This window comes from Athene noctua, chromosome Z, assembly GCF_965140245.1.
Source record: "Athene noctua chromosome Z, bAthNoc1.hap1.1, whole genome shotgun sequence".
Lineage (NCBI taxonomy): Eukaryota > Metazoa > Chordata > Aves > Strigiformes > Strigidae > Athene > Athene noctua.
The window spans coordinates 61269398-61289352 of NC_134077.1; the positions used below are offsets into that span (position 1 = coordinate 61269398).

The 19955-nt window shown below is 38.3% G+C and overlaps 1 protein-coding gene across 7 annotated transcripts in view; it reads left to right on the plus strand.

Moving 5' to 3' along the window:
* The window catches only part of PIP5K1B (phosphatidylinositol-4-phosphate 5-kinase type 1 beta), a 124550-nt gene that overhangs the window by 89594 nt on the left and 15001 nt on the right, over positions 1–19955 (plus strand). For all 7 annotated transcript variants that reach the window (XM_074931646.1, XM_074931649.1, XM_074931645.1 and 4 more), the window contains 3 exons: positions 4955–5110; positions 5891–6035; positions 18160–18277. In XM_074931646.1, coding sequence (XP_074787747.1) covers positions 4955–5110; positions 5891–6035; positions 18160–18277 — 419 coding nt within the window. The remainder of the gene's footprint in view (positions 1–4954; positions 5111–5890; positions 6036–18159; positions 18278–19955) is intronic.

Here is a 19955-nt window from a genome sequence, read left to right on the forward strand (position 1 = left end):
CGACCAAGAACAGGAATAGAGGGCCCTTGCCACCAGCCAGGATGAGGGAAGGGATGATCATGTGTATTGGACAGTGTGGATTCGATGGCCTGGCACATCAAATCCACAGAAGTACCAGGCTTTAATCGACACCGGGGCACAGTGTACATTTAATGCCATCAAGTTATAGAGGGGCAGAACCTATCTGGATCTCAGGAGTGACAGGGGGCTGTCAAGAACTGTCAGTACTGGAGGCCGAGGTTAACTTGACTGGAGACAAGTGGGAGAACATCCCATTTTAACTGGCCCAGAAGCCCCATTGAAGTACCCCCTCTCCCAGCATTAGCCAAGGTCAAATCACCACAGTGTGCGAGCAAAGCAAATTAAGGAATTCATCCACTAGCCATCAGCAGACAGTTGTTTAGCCATCTCCAGGAAAGCAGGGCTTCATCATGTGTTGGTTACTTGGGATGACAAATGCCATTACCATGAATGTTTCCCCCTTGTTCCTGTTTATTGCATCTTTTGCTCAGTATAATATCATGGGGTCTGGGCTATCCCTTTGGTCAGTTAGGATCAGCTGTGTCCCCTCTCAACTTCTTGTGTACCCCCACCCTCCTCACTGGCAGGGCAGTGTAGAAGGTCTTGATGCTGTATAAGCACTGCTTAGCAATAACTAGAACTTTGGTGTGCTAGCAGCACTGTTTTTGTGACAAATCCAAGACATAGCACTGTAGAGCTACTATGAATTAATTAACCCTATCCCAGCCAAAACTTGTGCACTCTACCTTCCAAAGAGTCCAAACACTGCAGTAGCTACCATGTAGGCATACGAAGTTAGATTTCAGAAAAAACATTGGAGAAATAGCTATCACATTTTGTTTCTTGATTCCAAACTGAAAAGACAAATTAATGTTGCTTTAGTCCCATGGACTGAGCAGTATAGATATTTTATCATGATCTGCATATAGCTGTGAAGCAAAACAACAGAATTTACAAGTATTAAGGAACACATTTATTTTCAGACTTGCTGCATTTAGCCTGATTTTGAAAATTAATGGGAAAATTAGCTATCAGTCAAGAATACACATCTTGAACATAAGTTCATATGTTCTGTCCTGGGTTTGAGTGAGTGGTGGTGGGGTTTGGTAGGACGGAAAGGGGCTACAGCAGAGGCCCCTGTGAGGAGCTTCCTGAGTTCACTGGGCTCCCAGTCAGACCCTCCTCTGGCCAAGGGCGAGCCAGTCAGCAATGATGGGTGTGCCTCTGACATAACATATTCAAGGGGAACCTGAAAGGAGGAAGGGGAAATTTGGGGAGGAGTTGTGAGGAGGATACCTCTGCGAACACTGAGGTCAGTGGAAGAAAGGCGAAGGAGGGGTGGGAGGTGTGGTGGTGCAGAGCCCCCTTGTATCCCATGGTAAGTTATTAGGGCTGCCCCCATACCACTCATAGAGGTCTAGAGTGAAGCAGATGCTGATGTGCAGCCTGTGGAGGATTCCATGCTGGAGCAGGTGGCTGCACCTGAAGAAGGCTGGGACTCCATGGGAGGAAGAAGCCCCCACTGGTGTAGTTTGGCACTGGGAGGACTGTAACATACAGGGGTGACCCATGCCAGAGCATCATGGGAAGTGCTGCAGGCTGTGGGAGTGACTCATGTTGGAGAAAGTTCATGAAGGACTGTCCCCCACGAGAAGGGTACTGCGCTGGAACAGGGGAGGAATGCCGTAAGTTCCACTCCTGCACCAAGGTGGAAGAAGTGGCAGGACTGACTGCACCCTGCCCATTCTTTGCCCTCTGCACCACTGGGGGAAGGATGTAGAAATATCAGGAGCAAAGCTGAGCCCAGGAAGAAGGGAGGAGTGGGGGGAAGGTGTTTTTAAGATGTGGTAATGATTCTCACTGTCCTACTCTGTTAAGTGCTGTTGTTGTTAGTTTACGTTCTTTTTTTCTTCTCCTGACAAGTCTGTCTTTTCTCCTTGAGTCATCCCTCCCTATCCTTACCTTGGTTCCTGAGCCTTTTTCTTTATTTTGTCCTTTGTAGTACTGACGGGGGAAGGGGGAGTGATCTGCTTTGTGGTGCTCAGCTGCTCTTTGAGCTCCAATCATGACAGTTCATATGTACCTTAAATTATAGTTCTTCCAGATGTGATGAGTATATTCTTATTGCCCAAGAAAACAACCAAAACTTTAGAGACTTATCTTCTTAGAGGCTTCTTCCATGAAAAATTCAGATCAGGTTTTATTTTCACTAAAATTTCTACCACTGGAAGTCAATATTTATCAGCCTGTACCAGCCTTTGTTACTCTGCATTTTGTCTGAAGATAATACCACTTTTCTGAAGACCAGTATCCAGCTGTTTTTGGAAAGAATCAAATTATTTGGAGTGAGCTTGTGGTACACTGACCCCTGACCTTAGAGACATGTCAGATTCAAACAACATAAAGAGTTACGTCTAAAAGAGCAAGAAAGAAGAGAGAAAACTGATAACTAAGAGCAACAGGAAATCAGAAGTGTAGGTGATAAGTGCTTTGTGAAATTACTGAACACGAAGAAAAAAGAATAGGATGGACTGTAAGGAAATTCAATCTGAAGCATAGCAAATGCAGAGAAGAATGGTGATGACTGCTTAGATGCATTCAGTATGTGTGCAGTGAGGAAGGCTGTAGGGAAGACCTGATAAATACACCAGTAAGGCAGAGATGAGTGCTTGGGGTTCACTGTGGCCCAGTCTGCTCTTCAACGAAAAGCTGTTCTGGTTATCTGAGCAATGAGGTTTTTTCAACAATTATGGCAAGTGGTATAAAACCTCATAATAAGACATGTAGATCATCTGGTTTAAATAATGTGCATCCATACTAACTTCCTGCTTTACTGCCAAATTACTTTTTAAATCTGTGGACGTGCTGAAATTGCACTTCTGTTTTTTAGAAAGAGAAGGAATGTTTGTGCTTAGCCTCCAGGAAACAGTGTTTTGTGAGTTTCAAGGCTTTTTATAAAGCAGAGTTCTTGACAAATAAATATAAATTGACTGGCTAGAGCTATGTAGTTCATACAGGAACTTATACTCTAAAATGGATCCTAGTTAGCAATTTGATAATCCTACTTGCAGAACTGTATTTGGTTTGGAGTTGAATGTCAAAATGTGGAACGGACACTTGTCTCTAATACTACAGGAGTATTAAGCATGTGGCATTGTATCAGACTTATAGAAGATGTTTTGTAAAAGCTTTTTTGACCGGTGCTATGGTGGTCTCTTAACATTGTCATTAGTTATCTGGAGTGAGAAACAAGTCTGTGTGGATAGAGACAGAACAAAATACGAATGAAGGACACAACTAAATGAGATTTAAGAGAAAAAAAAATGACTACCAGTACTGGCGCAAATTAACAAAGTGTTAAATGTTAAATCTTTAAGAAAAGAATGATTAATATAAAAATAAAAGAATCTGATGTAATATGACAAAATATGAAGCAAAATTCAGCTGAAAGGAGGAAGGAGCCTTCTGAGACTCAGTTCTCTTTAAATCCTGGGATAATTTTGCCAGAGAACTGGTAGGAGCTTTGTTGTCTGAGACGGTACCTAAAGGAAGTCCTCTGCACTGATAGAATGTAAGGAGTAGACAATTTGAGAGTTCTATCTGTTGGACAAAAGAAATGACTCATGCAGCCATGTATGTTTCCTGAACATCTGAGTCTTTTTTCAGTTCTTTCTAATTCTGACCACTAGACTTCTGTCAGCACAAGAAAGCTATGACATACAATTAAGGACATCATGCCTAATTTTCTCTCTAATCTTAATTTGTCTGTCTCATTTTCCAGGTTATTAACTTCTCTTAATATCCCACTGTTACTGATCTGCTTTGCATACAAGGCTATTAATCTACTTTTGTATGGATTAAAGGTTCAAATGCATTATCATTCTTTTGTAAAACAAAGAATTGGGAGTGTTTCTGTCTTCAAGAACATTGGTTCTAAACTTTGAGTTAGACATTTCAGTTTAAATTCTTAAGTCTTGTTCTGAATTTGTACTTTTTCCCCTAGTGCACAGAACAAGCCTCCATAAATAACAATAAAAACATCATAAGCAGATTCATCCTTGGGCAGAGGTTAGCTCAAGAGCTATCTACTATGCTATTTTTTAATAATATCCTGGAGCTATGCATCTGATTCTCTTCTTCAGTCTTTAGCCAAATAACTTTGATGCTTTTAATTAGAATTTTATAGTAGAGCTCAATAGGAACTATTGCAGTGCATCTGAAGTAACCTTTCAGCCAGTGCATGGAGGTCAGCAGCTGGCAACTGAAAAACAGGAAATTAACTGGCTAGCATCTTTCTGGAGAAGAACTACAGAAGAGGGTGATGATTCAGTAGTAGTGGCAATGGTCAGATCCTAGAGTTTCACGCAAAATGCCATTGTAAATAGGCAGGCCTCAGTAAGACTTATAAAGGGAATGCTCATACCTGAGTGTACAAGGCATCAATATTTTGGAAATGTTTATTTTACCCAAATAAGATGTTTGACACATGTCACTGACGTGGAAGTTCTGCAGTAGCACATACATCATTATATACCAGTAGTTCACAGCTCCAGAAAATTATTATAACCTCTCAGAATACTCCGGTATTCAGTACTTCTGGGGTTTTTTTTTTGTATCATTCTGTCTCTGATTACAAGGATTGATACTCCACAGGAGATTTGTAATTTAGTTATGTCAGAGTTTTGCTGACTTTTTTTGTCCAATGAGCAATAAGACACCCCAGAAAAAGATGGAAGTACTTTACTCATAGATGAAATAACAGTATCTTTGTCTCTAGTTTTAATATAATATTTGATAAGTGGGTTTGTATCTGGATGTGTTCTTCCTCTCTGTTCAGACACTCCAGCTTTATAGATGGTTTGCTTTTCTATATGCTGTTAAAGATGTGCAGGGAGATGACATCATTCAACACCTGTGTTCATTGGTAATGCAGCTTTAAAGTCTTCACCTTCAAAGAAACGATGCAATTCCATCACAGCCCTAAAGGCAGCATCACAAGAAATAGTGTGCGCAGTTAGCCAGGAGTGGAAGGATGAAAAGCATGGAATTCTTGCTGAAGGACAAAGCTATGCCAGCCTTGATGAAGAAGGTAATGTCTTTCAAATCAACAGCCTAAACAATGTTTTTAAAGGAATTAGTATAAACTCTAGAAGCCCTGTAACTAGATAAATAACTAGTAACTTCCAAATCTGGCTGATCTTTCAAAACTTCAGAGTCAGGTTATTCTCATGGAGAGAGTTGTTAATTATATTTGTAAAATGGACCTTCAGGAGCAAGAGGAAGTCAGAATCAAGGTTACAATATGATGTTAATCTTTTGGACTTCAGGGGATCCTAAACAAAAACTAAACTTACCCAGCCCAACAAGCAGATTAAGGCCAGAGCTATTCTTTTCAATGACTTTTAAACAAATATGTCACATGAAGTGTTTTGAAAGTTAGTTCATTTTTTTCAGAGTATTTTTGAAGAGAAAAAGGACTTGAAACAGACTGCTGGTTTCAGAGCTCATCTGTAGCCAGGCTCAAAAGAGAACCAGCTGCCTAATCCCATCTGAAAACCGGGCCCGGGTGGTGTGAGACCAGTCCCAGAACTTAGAAGAATGCATCAGATATTCATATGACTCTTTAATATTTGACCTTGGGGTTGCTCTGTATTCTGCTGAAGGTACTGGCTAGCAGCTGAAATTTGTCCTGTAACGCAAGAGTGTGGGTATGGACACATGAATATTACAATCGTATAAATTCATACATATTAAGAAGCTTCAGGAAGCTCTTTAGAGCACTGTCTGACTCCGTATATTTGCATAAAGATTCTTGGATTCAATTTGAAATGAAATTTGTTAATATTGTTCTTTATTTTTTTCTATGCAGTACTAGGTTCACACCACCGACCAGATCTAGTTCCAAGCACTCCATCTCTGTTTGAAGCAGATTCCTTGGCAACCACAATTTCTTCTTCTTCCCTGAATGTAGATGAGCATTATCAATGTGATCAACCTATGCTGCATTCTAGCAGGTAAAGGCTGTATATGCAGTAGAGGATTGCTCATCCTCTTGCTAGAAGTCTGGCAATGTGTGCAATGGAAGGAGGGTCTGCAAAAGAAAAGGGGCAAGTTTCTCTGTAGGTCAGTCTTGAGCCTCTCTGATGAAAGAGTGGTGCCATAAGCCCATAGGATTTGTTATATATTCATTTGTTAGTATATGTATATGTATTACGACCGGGGTCACAAAATAGAAAGCATAAAACACAACAAAAATGTTACATACTTTGAATGTTTTGTCATGTTCCAAAATTAAAAATCTACTTGGGCCTTTGTGCCATAAACTAAACAACATTAAGATTGGGGCAGGTAGTACTTGTAACTTGTCTGCAGCCTATAACAGCTGCAGAAAACTGATGTGCTAGGAAAAGGGACCTACTTTCAAGTTCATCTTTATTCTGAATGGACAGTGCTGAATGGTCTGCTTTAAGTTCTTTCAAAATGACCATTTTCTGAAGTGAATTTCTGTGAAACTTCACTCATGGGTGTGATTAAAACCTGTCTAATTTTAACCCAGGAAGGATAAAACCAGGAAAGTCTCATCAAAAGTTGTGCAGATGCTTGTGAGCTAGCTTGAACATGATTTGGGTTGTGTTTGAATATACTTTAGCCATGACTGTCCAATACCATGCTTATGGTAATAAGTCTTGCTGTGAGATTCTCTCTATGTGCCTGTATTCCACCTTGTACACCTGAAGTGTGCTGTCTTGTGTTGTCTTGCCTGCTTGCAGATCTCTTTACCATGTGTTGTACTGCAGAATAGCCATTCCTTTGTTTTGTCAAGAAGAGTAACCACTGTAAACTCTGGTATCTTGAATTTTATTTGGAATAATTTGGAATCCTGAACTACACAGTGTTTGTATAAACTTGATAAGCTTACTTATGTGCCAAGATATAGTCCTTTGATTTAAACTGCATCTTGTCCGAAAAGATCAAGTTAATTTAAAAGCAATCTAGAGGCAGTAGGATTTTACCTCCTATTAAAATATGACCAAGTACATTTTCATAAGAAGTAAAATGACTTGCAGAGTTACTTGATCAAAGTTATTTTTGCAGCTTCTGTTTTCATTAGGTTGAAATAAATCTCACTGATGTGGCATCTTTGATAGGCCTACTTTTTTGCTATAAAGACTTGGAATGAGATATGGTTTGGAGTGTTAGAAAGACAAAGTTTTAATTACAGTACCATCACAAATTGTCTCAAAATGCATCTACACAAGAAAGGAAATAAAATTACTATTGATTACACATTAGAGCTCCTTCAATTCAACTTCTGTCAGTCTTGTCCAGTTTGTGACAAAGATATTTGTAAGACTTTAGTATTCCATGATCTTTTGCCAAGTTTTAGCTTTGCTAGAAATAAGGTTATAGAGTACTGTGGGTTTTTTATTTGCTTTAAGCATGAAATAAAACTACAGAACTACTTCTTATTAGCATCAATCAGCAAGGGAGAACTGTGGACTTTTCTGGATAAAGAGTTGAGATTTACTGCAAGTAAAACATTTCAAATACTCTTTAATCTCCATAAATACATTTTAGAGAAAAGCTATGAGTAAGTCCATGATATTTACCTGTAAAGATGTTCCAAAATAGTTCTAAAATAAATAAGGTTTTTAGCAGATCTACACTCTGATTGTATGCTTAGACTTGTTTACTCTACAGTTTTTGATTCAGTCAATGAAATAACCTAAAATGTAGTACATGTTGGCAGTTACGTGATTACCCTGCACACCTTTATCTTACAAAATCAGACTGGAACTGTAGCGTCTGCAGTCCAGGTCTGCATACTTTCAGTCCTTCCATACAACAGAACATGTTCTCTAACACAGCAAACCTTGCACTGGCATTCAGAGATGTGTGGCTCTGTCCATGTCATGGTAGAAACCAAAGAACCGCTGCCAATGTGGTTAAGCAGACAGAGGTGACTTGCTGGCTCCTGAAGCTGTATCATCTAAGGAGGGTTTATGTAGACCCGACTTGGTGCAGATTAAAACTAGCATAACTAATTGGTAGATAATGCATAGTAGCATTTAGGAACTTGTGGTTAGAGCAGAAAAGAGAGACTGAGCAGCAGTTACAAACATTAGGAGTGTTTTTCAAGATGCTAGCTGATTACTTTTCACCAATTATTCCTCAGTTACTAAAGATTTAGAGGAATCTCTGGGTGTTACCCTGACAGTGTGAAGAGGAACTGTGAAGTAGTGAATGACAGAGTAGTGAGGAGGGGGAAATGGCTGTATTTTTCAGCACAAAAAGTAACTTTTATCTGAAAAAGGGAAGTAAAAAGGAAAAAATGGACAAATGTGACATGTTCAGTAAATGTAGGCCTTGTTTGTCAGAAGACAGCTGGTTTGTGTTCTATGGAGCTGTTTTCAGTCGAGTAGTTACGTCATAAGTAATGTCAAGTATTCATTTCATAAGAGAACAAAATTGACAAGTTGTTGCTTCTGTTAAAACTCTAAGATTTTCCACTCCTTAAGTAGGTTTATATTTGGTGCAGATATTTTAGTATCTAAAAGGTCTGTTTTCCTCTAGAATATATGTCCAATTTTGAATCCAAATACACTTCTTCAAAAGGGCTTATGTGCCTTATGTTAGAGAATGTAATACTCACATTTTATATCAGGGATTATTTTTATAGTGGAAGTGATAACATATTTTTTCCCCCTTCAGGTAAAGTTTTCATAATAAGATGAATTAAATTAAAGATGACAAATTTGCATGTCCTGAGCAGTATGACTTGTCTTAGTTGACCTTGGTTTTACAATTGCAAAAGGTGAAGGAGGTTAACGCCTTTACAGGTGCTTCTGGAAATGTTTTAAACAGGTGTTTCAAGATACAACAGAAGGTCTCTTTCCAATGTATCTTTCAGCATGTCTTGTGACTTCCAGTCACAAACCCAAACAAAATCCCATGATTCATAAAGACGTACTACACCTCTGTGTCTTTAGAGTACTGTGAAGATACTGCATGTTAATAAGGAGGACTGCTGAATTCTGATGTATTTGAGGCTAGGCAAATAGTCTATATGATACCTAATTCTTTCTCTTTATGCATTCTGAACCTCCTTTCTGTAAGATGTGTATGTAGTATGAACTTCTGCCTTGTCTTTCATCTTCTTTCTGCTTTTCTGTATATTTTTCAATTGTTTGTTTGCCTTATGCTTGTATTGCTGTTTTTTTGGTGAAGACCACTTTGAAGTTTTGGAAGGCTTTGAGGGGTTGTGGGGTTTTTTTCCCTTACACAGTCAAAACTTGCTGAAACGTCCAGACTTTGAACTGACATATCCTATGACTTGACATGACAGCTTAGATCAAATCCCTGTGGAAGGGATTTGTACGTATTAGTTTTCCTGTTGTAAGGAATACTTAATCACACCTTTTGCCAGTCCAGTTTTTTATGTAAACTAACTTTTGCCTGTTAAGTTTAAACATTCTGTCTATCCTCCCATCAGCCTTAGCTTCTTAAGCCTAGACAAATCTGTCTAAATCTGATTCAAAGTGAATTAAATTCATGCAACTTCATGAAAATAAGAAGCTAGGAGGAAAAAGACTTCAGTGCTCTAAGAATGCTAGGAACAGATGCACTGAGACACTGGAGGAATCCCTATGGGAAAGAAAAAAAATTTGACTATGTTTGAAGTAACATCTAATTGTGGCTTAAAGAAAAACAAGGCTTTCCTTGTTCTCCTGTGATGGAATTACTTCTGCTCTTTCTTTCATTTTAAATTAAGAACCAAGATTAAAATAGACTGCTTTAACAAGAGGAGGGCAACAGCACACTCATTGTGGCTGATCATTACTGAATGGGAAAAAGTAACCAATTTTTTTCTTCCTTGGCTTTTCTTTCTTTTTCAATCTAAAAATCAAGGATGAAAACTCAGTGCACTGTTGAAATTGTACAAAACCTCCGTTCCACTGATGTGTACTTCCTGATACCCTGTGTATATAGGGATTTCTCTTGTTCTCTCTGGTGTCTCCCCCCTACAACCAGTTTGTCTTTGCCTTACCAGAAGTCTGCATTAAAACTGGTGATCATTGCAGCTATGATGATGCTGTTGCAGAAATTTGAACTTTTTGCTAGCAACTGCTGGCGGCATGTGTGTTGCTGTGAAGAGATTAAATATGAATTTTTATTTTACTCTTTTATGCAGAAGTTCCATGTACATGTCAGTTTCAGCTCAGTCATTTAATTTGGGAAAAGGCCATAATTGGTATATCTCACTGGTGTGCTGGTAGGAGCTTTATTTTGTTGTATCTGAAGAGCTGTGTATGCTTTAAGGTATACTGTCATTCTTTTTTTTTCTTCATATTATAGGCTTACAGCTGTAGTAGTTAATAACATATCTAAATACTAATGCCTAATGTCTAAAAGTGTTCAGGGGTACTTAATCAAATAAACAATTTCTGTTTATTTGCTTATCCATTATGCCCTGTTGGAACAACAGTACTGTTAACAGAGCAAAAATTTTAGCAGAAAAGCAGATTGAAGAATACTGGTTTAAAGAGTATAACATTACTACCTGCAGTTCTGAAGAAGCATCAGAAAAGCACTGTTGGACAAAAGACTAATATATGTTTCACTTAATCTTGCAGTTTGATATTTTCTTCTTGATATAGGCTGGCATTAGAAGAAAACAATACCATCTAAGTGAACAGAATTCCCCCTTCTCTGGTGATGTCGAAAGTTAATATTTGGGTTTACTGTAGTTGGTTTATGAAGTGTTTGTGGGAATAGAAGAATCATTTCTGGCATATAAATGCTTGTCCTGGACACATATCAAAACATAAAATTTCAGTTTATGGCTTCAAATATGAAGTGTAAAGCAAATCTGGATGATGCACCAGTTTCATTAATGTGCTAAGGCATGTCTAAATATATACATAGTATGATGATCTCTATCTTGTGGATTTCACAATCAAAAAAAGATTATTCTGAAATTTGCTTTTCCTACTTCCTTTTACTGAAGTCTAGTTTGTAGTATGAGTTGCTTTCATAGCTAGAGGAATACTGAGTAATCCTGGAATTCAGTGTAAATGATTAAGGATTATCAGTCTTTAGTACCAAGTACTGAGCAGTTAGTATCAGTACCAAGGGATCAGTGAGGCATCTAGATTTCCTGAAAAAGAAATATAGTTCTTTCTTCATTTAAAGTTTTCTCAGCCACTTAAACTCAATCTTTTAGTCATTGAGAGATGAGAGAATGCTTGATAATGTTTGAAAGTAGTGTGGTTATAATACTGCTCTACTAATTATAATTTAAGCTTGTGAAGCCTCTCTTAAAATATTCTTTGTGTAGGTATTTAGATTCATTATTAAATACCATATAGCAAGTAAGAATTGAGAACAGACATGAGCTCCAGCAAAGCAAGGAGAAGCTCACTGATTCTCAGATGTAAGCTAAATCCCCCACTGATATTCTGAGGCTTGTTTATAAAATAAAGGTTAGAAACTCTAAATAGGAATTATTAGTAACTGTAACAAAACTAGAGACTTCATATTTTGCCATAGTGTATTTGCCCTTATTGAAGATTCTGAATAATTTTCAATAATTTAGCTGTGAAGGGTGGCAAGAAAGCAGTAATAAAGGTAATTTTTAAGGAAGACCTAGCAGTATTTCCTTAATGAAAGTTTGTAAAATTGGCAAGTGTTTTGTAAAGCAGAGGTTCTGTCCCTGGACCAGATCAGTGCCATCGCAAAAGGCAAAGATCGGTGACCCTGACAGTGGAAGAAGGAGCTAATACACACTAAAGACTGGTACTGTGGATGGAGGTTCTTCAGTTCTGCGTTGAGCAAGTGATCCAGTGTGGTGTTTTGTAATTAGCCTCGAGTGTATTAGTCTTGATATGTAAAAGGTAAATAATTTTTTCAGAAAAGTAGCTTGTGTGATTTCATGGGTATGACTCTATTTCCTGTTACAAAAATTCATCCCCTCAAAACATCTCTAGAAAGAGTACAACTGCTATGTAACTCAAGAGGATATTAAGCATAAATAATAATAGAAGAGAGAGCAGTAAATAAATACAGTACCTTGTTTACATCATACTCATTTAATGTAGTTTTTGCTCAAAGATACTGTCTAGAAGTTTCTTATAAAAGTTGTGGTGAATATGAAGGGGTCAGCCACTGCTTTTGAGTCTTCCCTCAGTTCTAATGCTGTGTAGGTAGGCAGCCTCAAGGCGGAGTGAGAAGACTTTGCTCTGTTTCAGGGTTTATTTCACTTCCATGTCTGAGGGACCCTTCTTTTGGTAAAATGTTCACAAGTTGTCTCCACCCATTCAGTAGAATAAAAACTCCTGAAAAATTGATGTTCTGTTTGAGTAGGCCAATGTAGGTCTGAGGTTCTGCTGGTACTTGTGACATTACCTGACCTTACCATCAGGTAATTGGTATTAGCAGTTGTTAGGGAACAGACATTGGTAGCCCTGTGGAAGGAATGTTAGCTCAAGAATGTGTCCTTCACCAGCAAATATATATATATATGACTTTTTAATGGATTTTTTTTTTAATCTCACTGTTTTAAGTGTAAAAATAGTACTATATATCTGAAAGCAGTGAGCCTTCCCATAGTTTGCAGCAAATTGCAGTATCGTGAAATACAAAATGTTGCTTCATACTTCGGTTCTCTGTACTGCCTTCCCTTGAGACTTATTACCATATCGTAAGACAGTCTGCCAAATTGTCATAAACTTCATCAACACCACTTTAAAGAATGTTAATCATTTTCATGTTTCCTAGTTTTATGGGATCCTTTGCCTCCTTATGCTGGATGAACAGAGTGACATAATTAGAAATTGCAGCCTGAACACTATTTTGTTGGTTTTTTTCTTTTTGGTACATTTTAAAAACAGTCCCTTACGTTGCTGTGAGCTTTCTTGTGAAGATCTTTATATATGTACTGAAGTAAGAGTGCTTACTAAATTAATTAGATCTAATCCCATTGAGCTGTTGATGCCCTGTTTGTAGCACTTCTTGTTTTAATTTGTTTTAATAGAGTCCTAAAAAGATCATACATGTTTTCCTTCACAGAAAAAAGAAGCTTTATAAATTACTTAGGCAATTATTCTGGAAACAACTTGGTTTTTATTAAGTAGAAAGAAAACCTATACTTTAAAATTATTGTGCAGTTAAATACACAGGTGTGCATATGAAACTCCAGTGGTAATAGAAGTTAATACATAAGCACTTGTTTCCTTGATTGAATTTGTCCCTCAGCATGCTGCTTTTCATATTCCATACTCATCCTTGCAAGTCTAATTTCATTACCTTAATTTTTTCTGGTGAGGAAGATCCAGAGCAGCTTCTTAGATCAGACTTCAAGTGTAGATCCCTCCGAGGGTTGATACACGTTGATGTGTACTTCTCAGTGGATTTGGCTGTTATTACTCAGCATTTTGTAATCTAGACTGAGTTCCTAAATTCTCATTAGCTTACACCATCATTTTTCATCTACATACATATGTCAGGTGTCATGATTTTAATTGGCACCTGCAAAGGTGTATAAATTTGTTGACCATCATGAAATTGACATGCTTACTGTGATGTTTGCCGATTCACATGTCATGGTTTGCCATTAGTTTGAGTGTAGTAGCACAGACCCACTGTCAGACTTCTTCACTTGAAGCAGCACTTACGAGACCAGTCATACTATTTTCTCCAGCCTGTAGTTTTGATGTTTGTCAGCAGTGTTAGTGAAATATTACAGTGGAGTTTTACTGTGTCTGACTTTTTTTTTTCCAGACACACATATAATTTATAAAGATGAAATGCAAGGTTAGGTTTACATTGTAAACATTAGACTAATTAATACATTTAGTTCAACAGGTTCATAAATACCTGTTGTCCCTGTTCACATTTATACATACTCAGGATAGATTTTCTGCAACAGTTGGTACTGAGTTGTACCTTAGAACAATAGTTTTACTGCTCATTTATTCTAAAAATGTTTTTCTGACTAACTTCTATACACAGAGATTTTAAAGATCAAAACTCATGATGCAATGAGCTGATAATTTTTTCAAAAGCTTATATAAGAACTTTCAAACACATTGGACATTGCAAATATAATGCTATTTAAGGGCTAAATATTCTGTGGGATATTCTACACGAACACATATTTGACATCCAAAGATAGACATCAAAGCCTATTTTTATTGTAACTTCACAATGAGGGAGACTGAGTGACTCATTCTAATTTATGACTGTTGTATTTTGGCACTATCTGAAAGAAGCTGAACATTCCTACAAGAGCTGTTCTTCACACTGCAGGAGAAAAAAACAAAACAAAAACAAAACAACAAAACTCAAACCAAAATACAGCTGAAACTTCTGCTTCAGTCAGTTGTTACTACCTGGCACTGTTTCTGCCATTCTTCAAAGACTGTGCAATGACTTGGAAAGGAGACTGAAGAGTTCTACCTGTCCTGCAGGCTGCCTTGCAAGTAGACACATTATGATGAGGCATATTTATTTTTCCATGAAGAAAACAGAAGTCTTTTATTTTTAAAACTGACACTTCAGTTTAGTATAAATAAAATATGAAGGACAGAAATAGTAATTAAAATTTGGGAGAGTTTGAAGGACACAAGTCTGATTTTTTTTTTTTAAATATTATTACTATTTTATTACTATTATTAATTTAGATAATCCTGCCTGGTTATGCCTGTACCTTGACAAAGTGTAATATTTCTCCTTTATTCCTTTGAAACTTAATAGGATCACATATATATTATCCTTAGATTAAAATGTATAAAAGTTATGCTTTTCTACAAATCTGCAGATAATCAGTCTAATTTAGTTGTTCCTACTGAAGATCTTGTGCCCAACACCACATTTTCATGTTCATATAAGTAACATTCCCTAACTCTCTAAAACTTTTTGAACTACTTTGAGTGAGGAATTTTTTGCATATCATGTCCAAGAGAGCATTTTAGAAGAACGTTGAGAAATGGAAGTTTTATTTTATTTACTTCTGAAGAGGAAGAGAACTTCAGCCTGGTTATTGATTAAATGTGTTGAAATGTGCTGATTTAGAAGGTTAAAGTATAGTTTTTCTCCTCACTTCAGAATAGGGACAAAATATTTAGTGCTGCTTAAAATAGGATCCACATTAACACTAAGAATGAGACCTTAAAAAAAAACCAAAACCTTCTTGTTTTTCCCCCTTTTCATATGAAAATTGGAAATCTTATGCTTATCTTCATAGGCACTTAGCCAGTGGGGATGCATGTTCTTCATGCTGTCATTGCAAGGCAAGTACAACAAACAAAATTATTGTCATATTCTGCCATGAAAATGATTTCTAACTAAGCAGTTGTAACTAAGGTGTTACTGCGTTATTATACATAAGCGCTATACTGCAGTTGCAGGAGAGTTCAGGTCCTGGCAAAAGCAGTTGCTTTTGTACTGACAGCAGCATGGGCTCCAGATGTAAGTTAATATGGCAGTGACTTGGAATATCCACTTTCTCCTTTATACATGTTACTGATTAGCTTCCCAAAGTGGACGGTTCACAGTCTTTTACCCTCCAGTTACTGAACCTAAGATTTATGATAGAAAGCTCTGTCTTGCAACAGTTTACCTATGCTTCTCCTTTTAATAAACAATTCTTCATGCAGGAGATGAGTCTTACTTGCACAGTTTATCTCTAATTAGTCAGTGTGAAAGTCACACCAGCAGGAAGATTGCTATCTGCAAATAAGTTGTGGATCTTTGATTTTAAGAAAAAGGATAGACTGGCATTTGTGTTGTTTCATTCTCTTCTTCCATGCCTGATTTTGTTCAGGGGACTTTAGTTGCTGCTGGTTTTCTGTATGTAAGATTATTCTACCTTTGTACTTTCTTCTGCCCCTTTTCTCCATTTTCTTTCTGTATGTTAATACTCTTTTTTTCCTACATATTAAATCTCTTTCTTAGGAATTTCACAACTAAATAACTGAATTGTGACATCTATAGGAGCTTCTTTTGATTTCTCTTAGCATGCTGGGTTTTTTTCAACCCTCATTTTCTGCCTGACTGCACAGTGTATTTTTGTAACACGTAGGAGAAAGAAGAGGCACTCTCCAAAGGGGAGATGGCGTGGTCTTTATTCTATGTCATAGGTAAAATCAGTGGTTTAACAATCCTGAGACCAAGTGTTGAATTCACATTGCTGTTGTTTGCTATCCACAGCAGGCTGTGAAGCAACATAGATTATAATTTAATGAGCTGAGAGCAAAAGAAGAGCAGTGCCTTCTAGTGAAACTGTAGGGAAGAGAGGAAGAAAAATAAGTGTCACAGTAAGCCAGTGGCTAAGTCATAGTCTTCTGATACATGAAGGATATAAAATAATATGCTACTGCTGTAAGTTGCAGAATCCTCACTCCGTCTTGACTACAGGGTCAGTGAAAGAATTTAAAAATAACAGTAGTACAGATGGCAGTGATGTGGCCTGATATGTGTATGAAAGGAATAACTATTCCAATTTTTTTTTTTCTTTCAAACCTAACCTGATACAGGAATGAAAACAAGGTATATACCACAGCCTGCCTGCCTGCCTGGCTTTACAGTTAATACTGCAGAGCACTATTTTCCAGAAGGAAGGGTTGACCATGGGGTTTGCATATTTTTATAGCAGTAGTAGCTGCTCACTGCACATTCATCTCGTGTCACGTGGTTTTCATATAGGGGTCTGAACTGTACGACAGCAGAGATCAAAATTCTGCAAGCACAAGTGAGTCTCTCTCCTGGTTCCTCCTCCTTTTCTGTCAAGAGTAGTATTTTTCGTGCCAGAACTTATTTTGTGGGATATGATAAAATATAATCTCACATTTGGCAACAGTCCATTTTTTGCCTTCCCATCTCCTGTCTGTCCTCCCCCTTTCAGTAAAATGAAGCATTGGCAGAAAACGGATGTGACTAAAATGTTGCTCAATAGAATAAAAATAATGGGTGTGAGAAAAATGCTAGTAAGTCAGTGGGAGCAGAGTCACCCTCAGGACAAAATAGTCTTTATATTGAAAAGATGCCTAATACACTATATAAAGAACATTGTAATGTGGCAAATGTGATACTGTGCACTTAATACTAATATGACATGAAGGTGACTGATGATTCATTGTTTTGTTGAGCATTTGAATTAGTTTTCTAGTTTGCATGGTAGCTTTGCCCTTTCTGAAATTATACCCCATCTGAAACATACTTAAACTACAAAGTGCTGCAAAGGGAGGGGGAGATTAGTAATTTCTAGACTGATGGCTGTAACCATGTTTTCATAGTATAATGCAGAATTATTTGCTTTTCAGCTTGTGTGTAAATAAATAGGAACTTTCAAAATACATGTTTGCAAAACTGACAGTTGAGTTTTCAAGACAGTCTGAAACCTGTTAGTTTCTGGCATCTAGTGAGGACAGGAGATAAAGGGCACCTAACTCCATTAAAACACCTTTGAGAATTTCAGCTTTGTGGTTCCAAGTGTGTTTACAAAACAAAACAAGATTCCTGTGCTGATGCATTTGCAGTTTCACGTTCTTTCTGCATAGCAGAGAATAAAAAATCATATCTATGAATGAAATAATACAGTGCACATGCTCTGTAAATACCACTTACTTGCAGAGCTCTACTAATTATAGTACACTCTTTTTCTCCCACTTTCCCTCTGAACTGCTGGCTGTAAGTGATCCCATCTCTGCATGAGAAAGTCCAGTGCTACTGTGCCTAATTACTGAATCTTCTTTTCCCATTCTTAATTAAGAAATGGTGCCAAAATTTACACCGCAAGTAATATGGAAGTAACTTAGTTTGAAATTAATTAAATTATCCCACATTTACTGTGACATTTTAATTCTTTAAATAATTATTAAGAGTTCAGGAACAGTATTACTTCCTGATAAAATTTTAGTTAATGCAAAACCAGAAACTGTCATTTGCATACATTAGTCAAATATGACCTGCCAATTATCTAGCCATTGTCAACACATCATATTTGTCCATTTTCATTCCCTCCTTTCAAGTATTCTAAGTTTTTATGTTTAAGAGAGAACTGTATCTTAAAATTTTAGGCTATGAGTGTGATAGCTGTAACATATATTTCATTGACTGTAGTCTCCCTTTTCTTTGCAGTAAAGGGGTACCTTCGAGTTCAACATTCACTTTGGAAGACAGTGCTATCTATCTGACTTCGGAACAGAGCACACTGGAAGTGGAAAATGATAATACTTCGGTTTTGGATGTATACTTAGTAAGTTGTCAAACTCTTTCTGCTTTTTCCCCTGTAGTTCCTTTCACTCAGGCTCCGTAAGTGACTAAAATACATGCTTAACTTCAACATCCAGAAGTTCATTGAGGTATTTCTTATGAGACATATGCTTAAGTATTTTGCCAAACCAAATCCTTAAAGAATCTATGTGTCTATTAACTACTGTGTTAATAATAAAGTATGCCAAAATGACTTTCAGATTTTCTGTAATGGTAGGGGTTTTTTCCTATTACTTGTTTTGAATTAGAGAGAGAGAAAAAAGAGAAAATAAAAATCTTTTCACTTCACAGTGAATAGTCCACAATGTAGAAATTAAATTTTCTTAGAAAGTAAGGTTCTGCTTAAGGGAGAGGCTGCAGTGCAGACCTCAGACTGCAGGAAGGGCCTAGGCCTTTCTCCTGGGGCAGGGACGGGCAGCAAACCTGCCTGCAAAAGGAGTGCCCAGGCAGAGGACCTCCTGCAGCAGGTGCCTGAGCTGTGGGAGGTGGTGGGAAGGCTGCGTAGCATCAGGGAGGCTGAGAAGGAGTTAGACAGCTGGTTCCAAGTGCAGTTTGTAGTGGACCCAACAGCCCACAGCCGTAGAGACAAAAGCTCTCCCAGCAGTGCACACGGAAGGGAGGAGTGGCAGTAACACAGAATGGAAGCTGGCAACAGCAAGAACCATCGGGAGGAAGATGCTTCCCCTGAAGCCTGAGATGCCTCTGCAGAACCACTTCGCTGCTCTGCAGACTGAAGAGGAGAAACCTGTCATATCGGGAAAGACGCTGGAGCTGAGTAACGCAGCCTGACCTGCTCCCTGTATAGCAACCAGCACAACGAAGAAAAGGGTGATAGTAGTAGGCGACTCTCTTCTGAGAGGTATGGAGGCACCCATCTGCTGACCTGACACACTCTAGAGAGGCATGCTGCTTACCGGGGGCTCAGACTGCTGAGCCTCGGACAGTCCTCTGACTGTTATCTGCTGCTGTTGTTTCACGTGGGCACCAGTGATACAGCCAGGAGCCATCTGAGGAGTATCAAGAGGGGTTACAGAGCCCTGGGGAGCAGTGGTAAGGGGCTCTGGAGCACAGGTAGTTTTTTTCATCAGTCCTCCCAGTCAAAGGGAAGGGGTTTGAAAGGACCAGTCAGATCTGGCAAATCAACAAATGGTTACAGGACTGGTGCCACAGCCAGCGGTTCAGTTACCTAGACCATGGGACTCGCTTTGAGAAACCTGGTCTACTGGGGGCTGATGGGGTCCAACTGTCAGAGAAGGGTAGGAGCATCTTTGGCTGTAGGCTTGCCAAGCTGGTGAAGAGGTCTCTAAACAAAAGTTGCTGGGAGAGGGGAGCCTCAGTTAATCCCACTCCTAGCAGCTTGATCCAATGCCAGCAATAGGTGCTCAGAGCCTGGAGAGGAATCACAGGTCATCGGGAGAGCACCTGAAGAGCGGCATAAAGGAATTACAAACAGTAAGTCAGCTTCAACTGGGGGCCCAACTGAAGTGTCTCTATGTGCAAACGCACATAGCATGGGGAATAAACAAGAGGAGCTAGAGACGTGCATACGCCTGCAGGACTACGATCTTACTGGCATCACAGACATGTAGTGGGATGAATCCTATGTCTGGAGCGTTGGCATGGAAGGATACAGGCTCTTTAGGAAGGACAGGAAGGGGAGA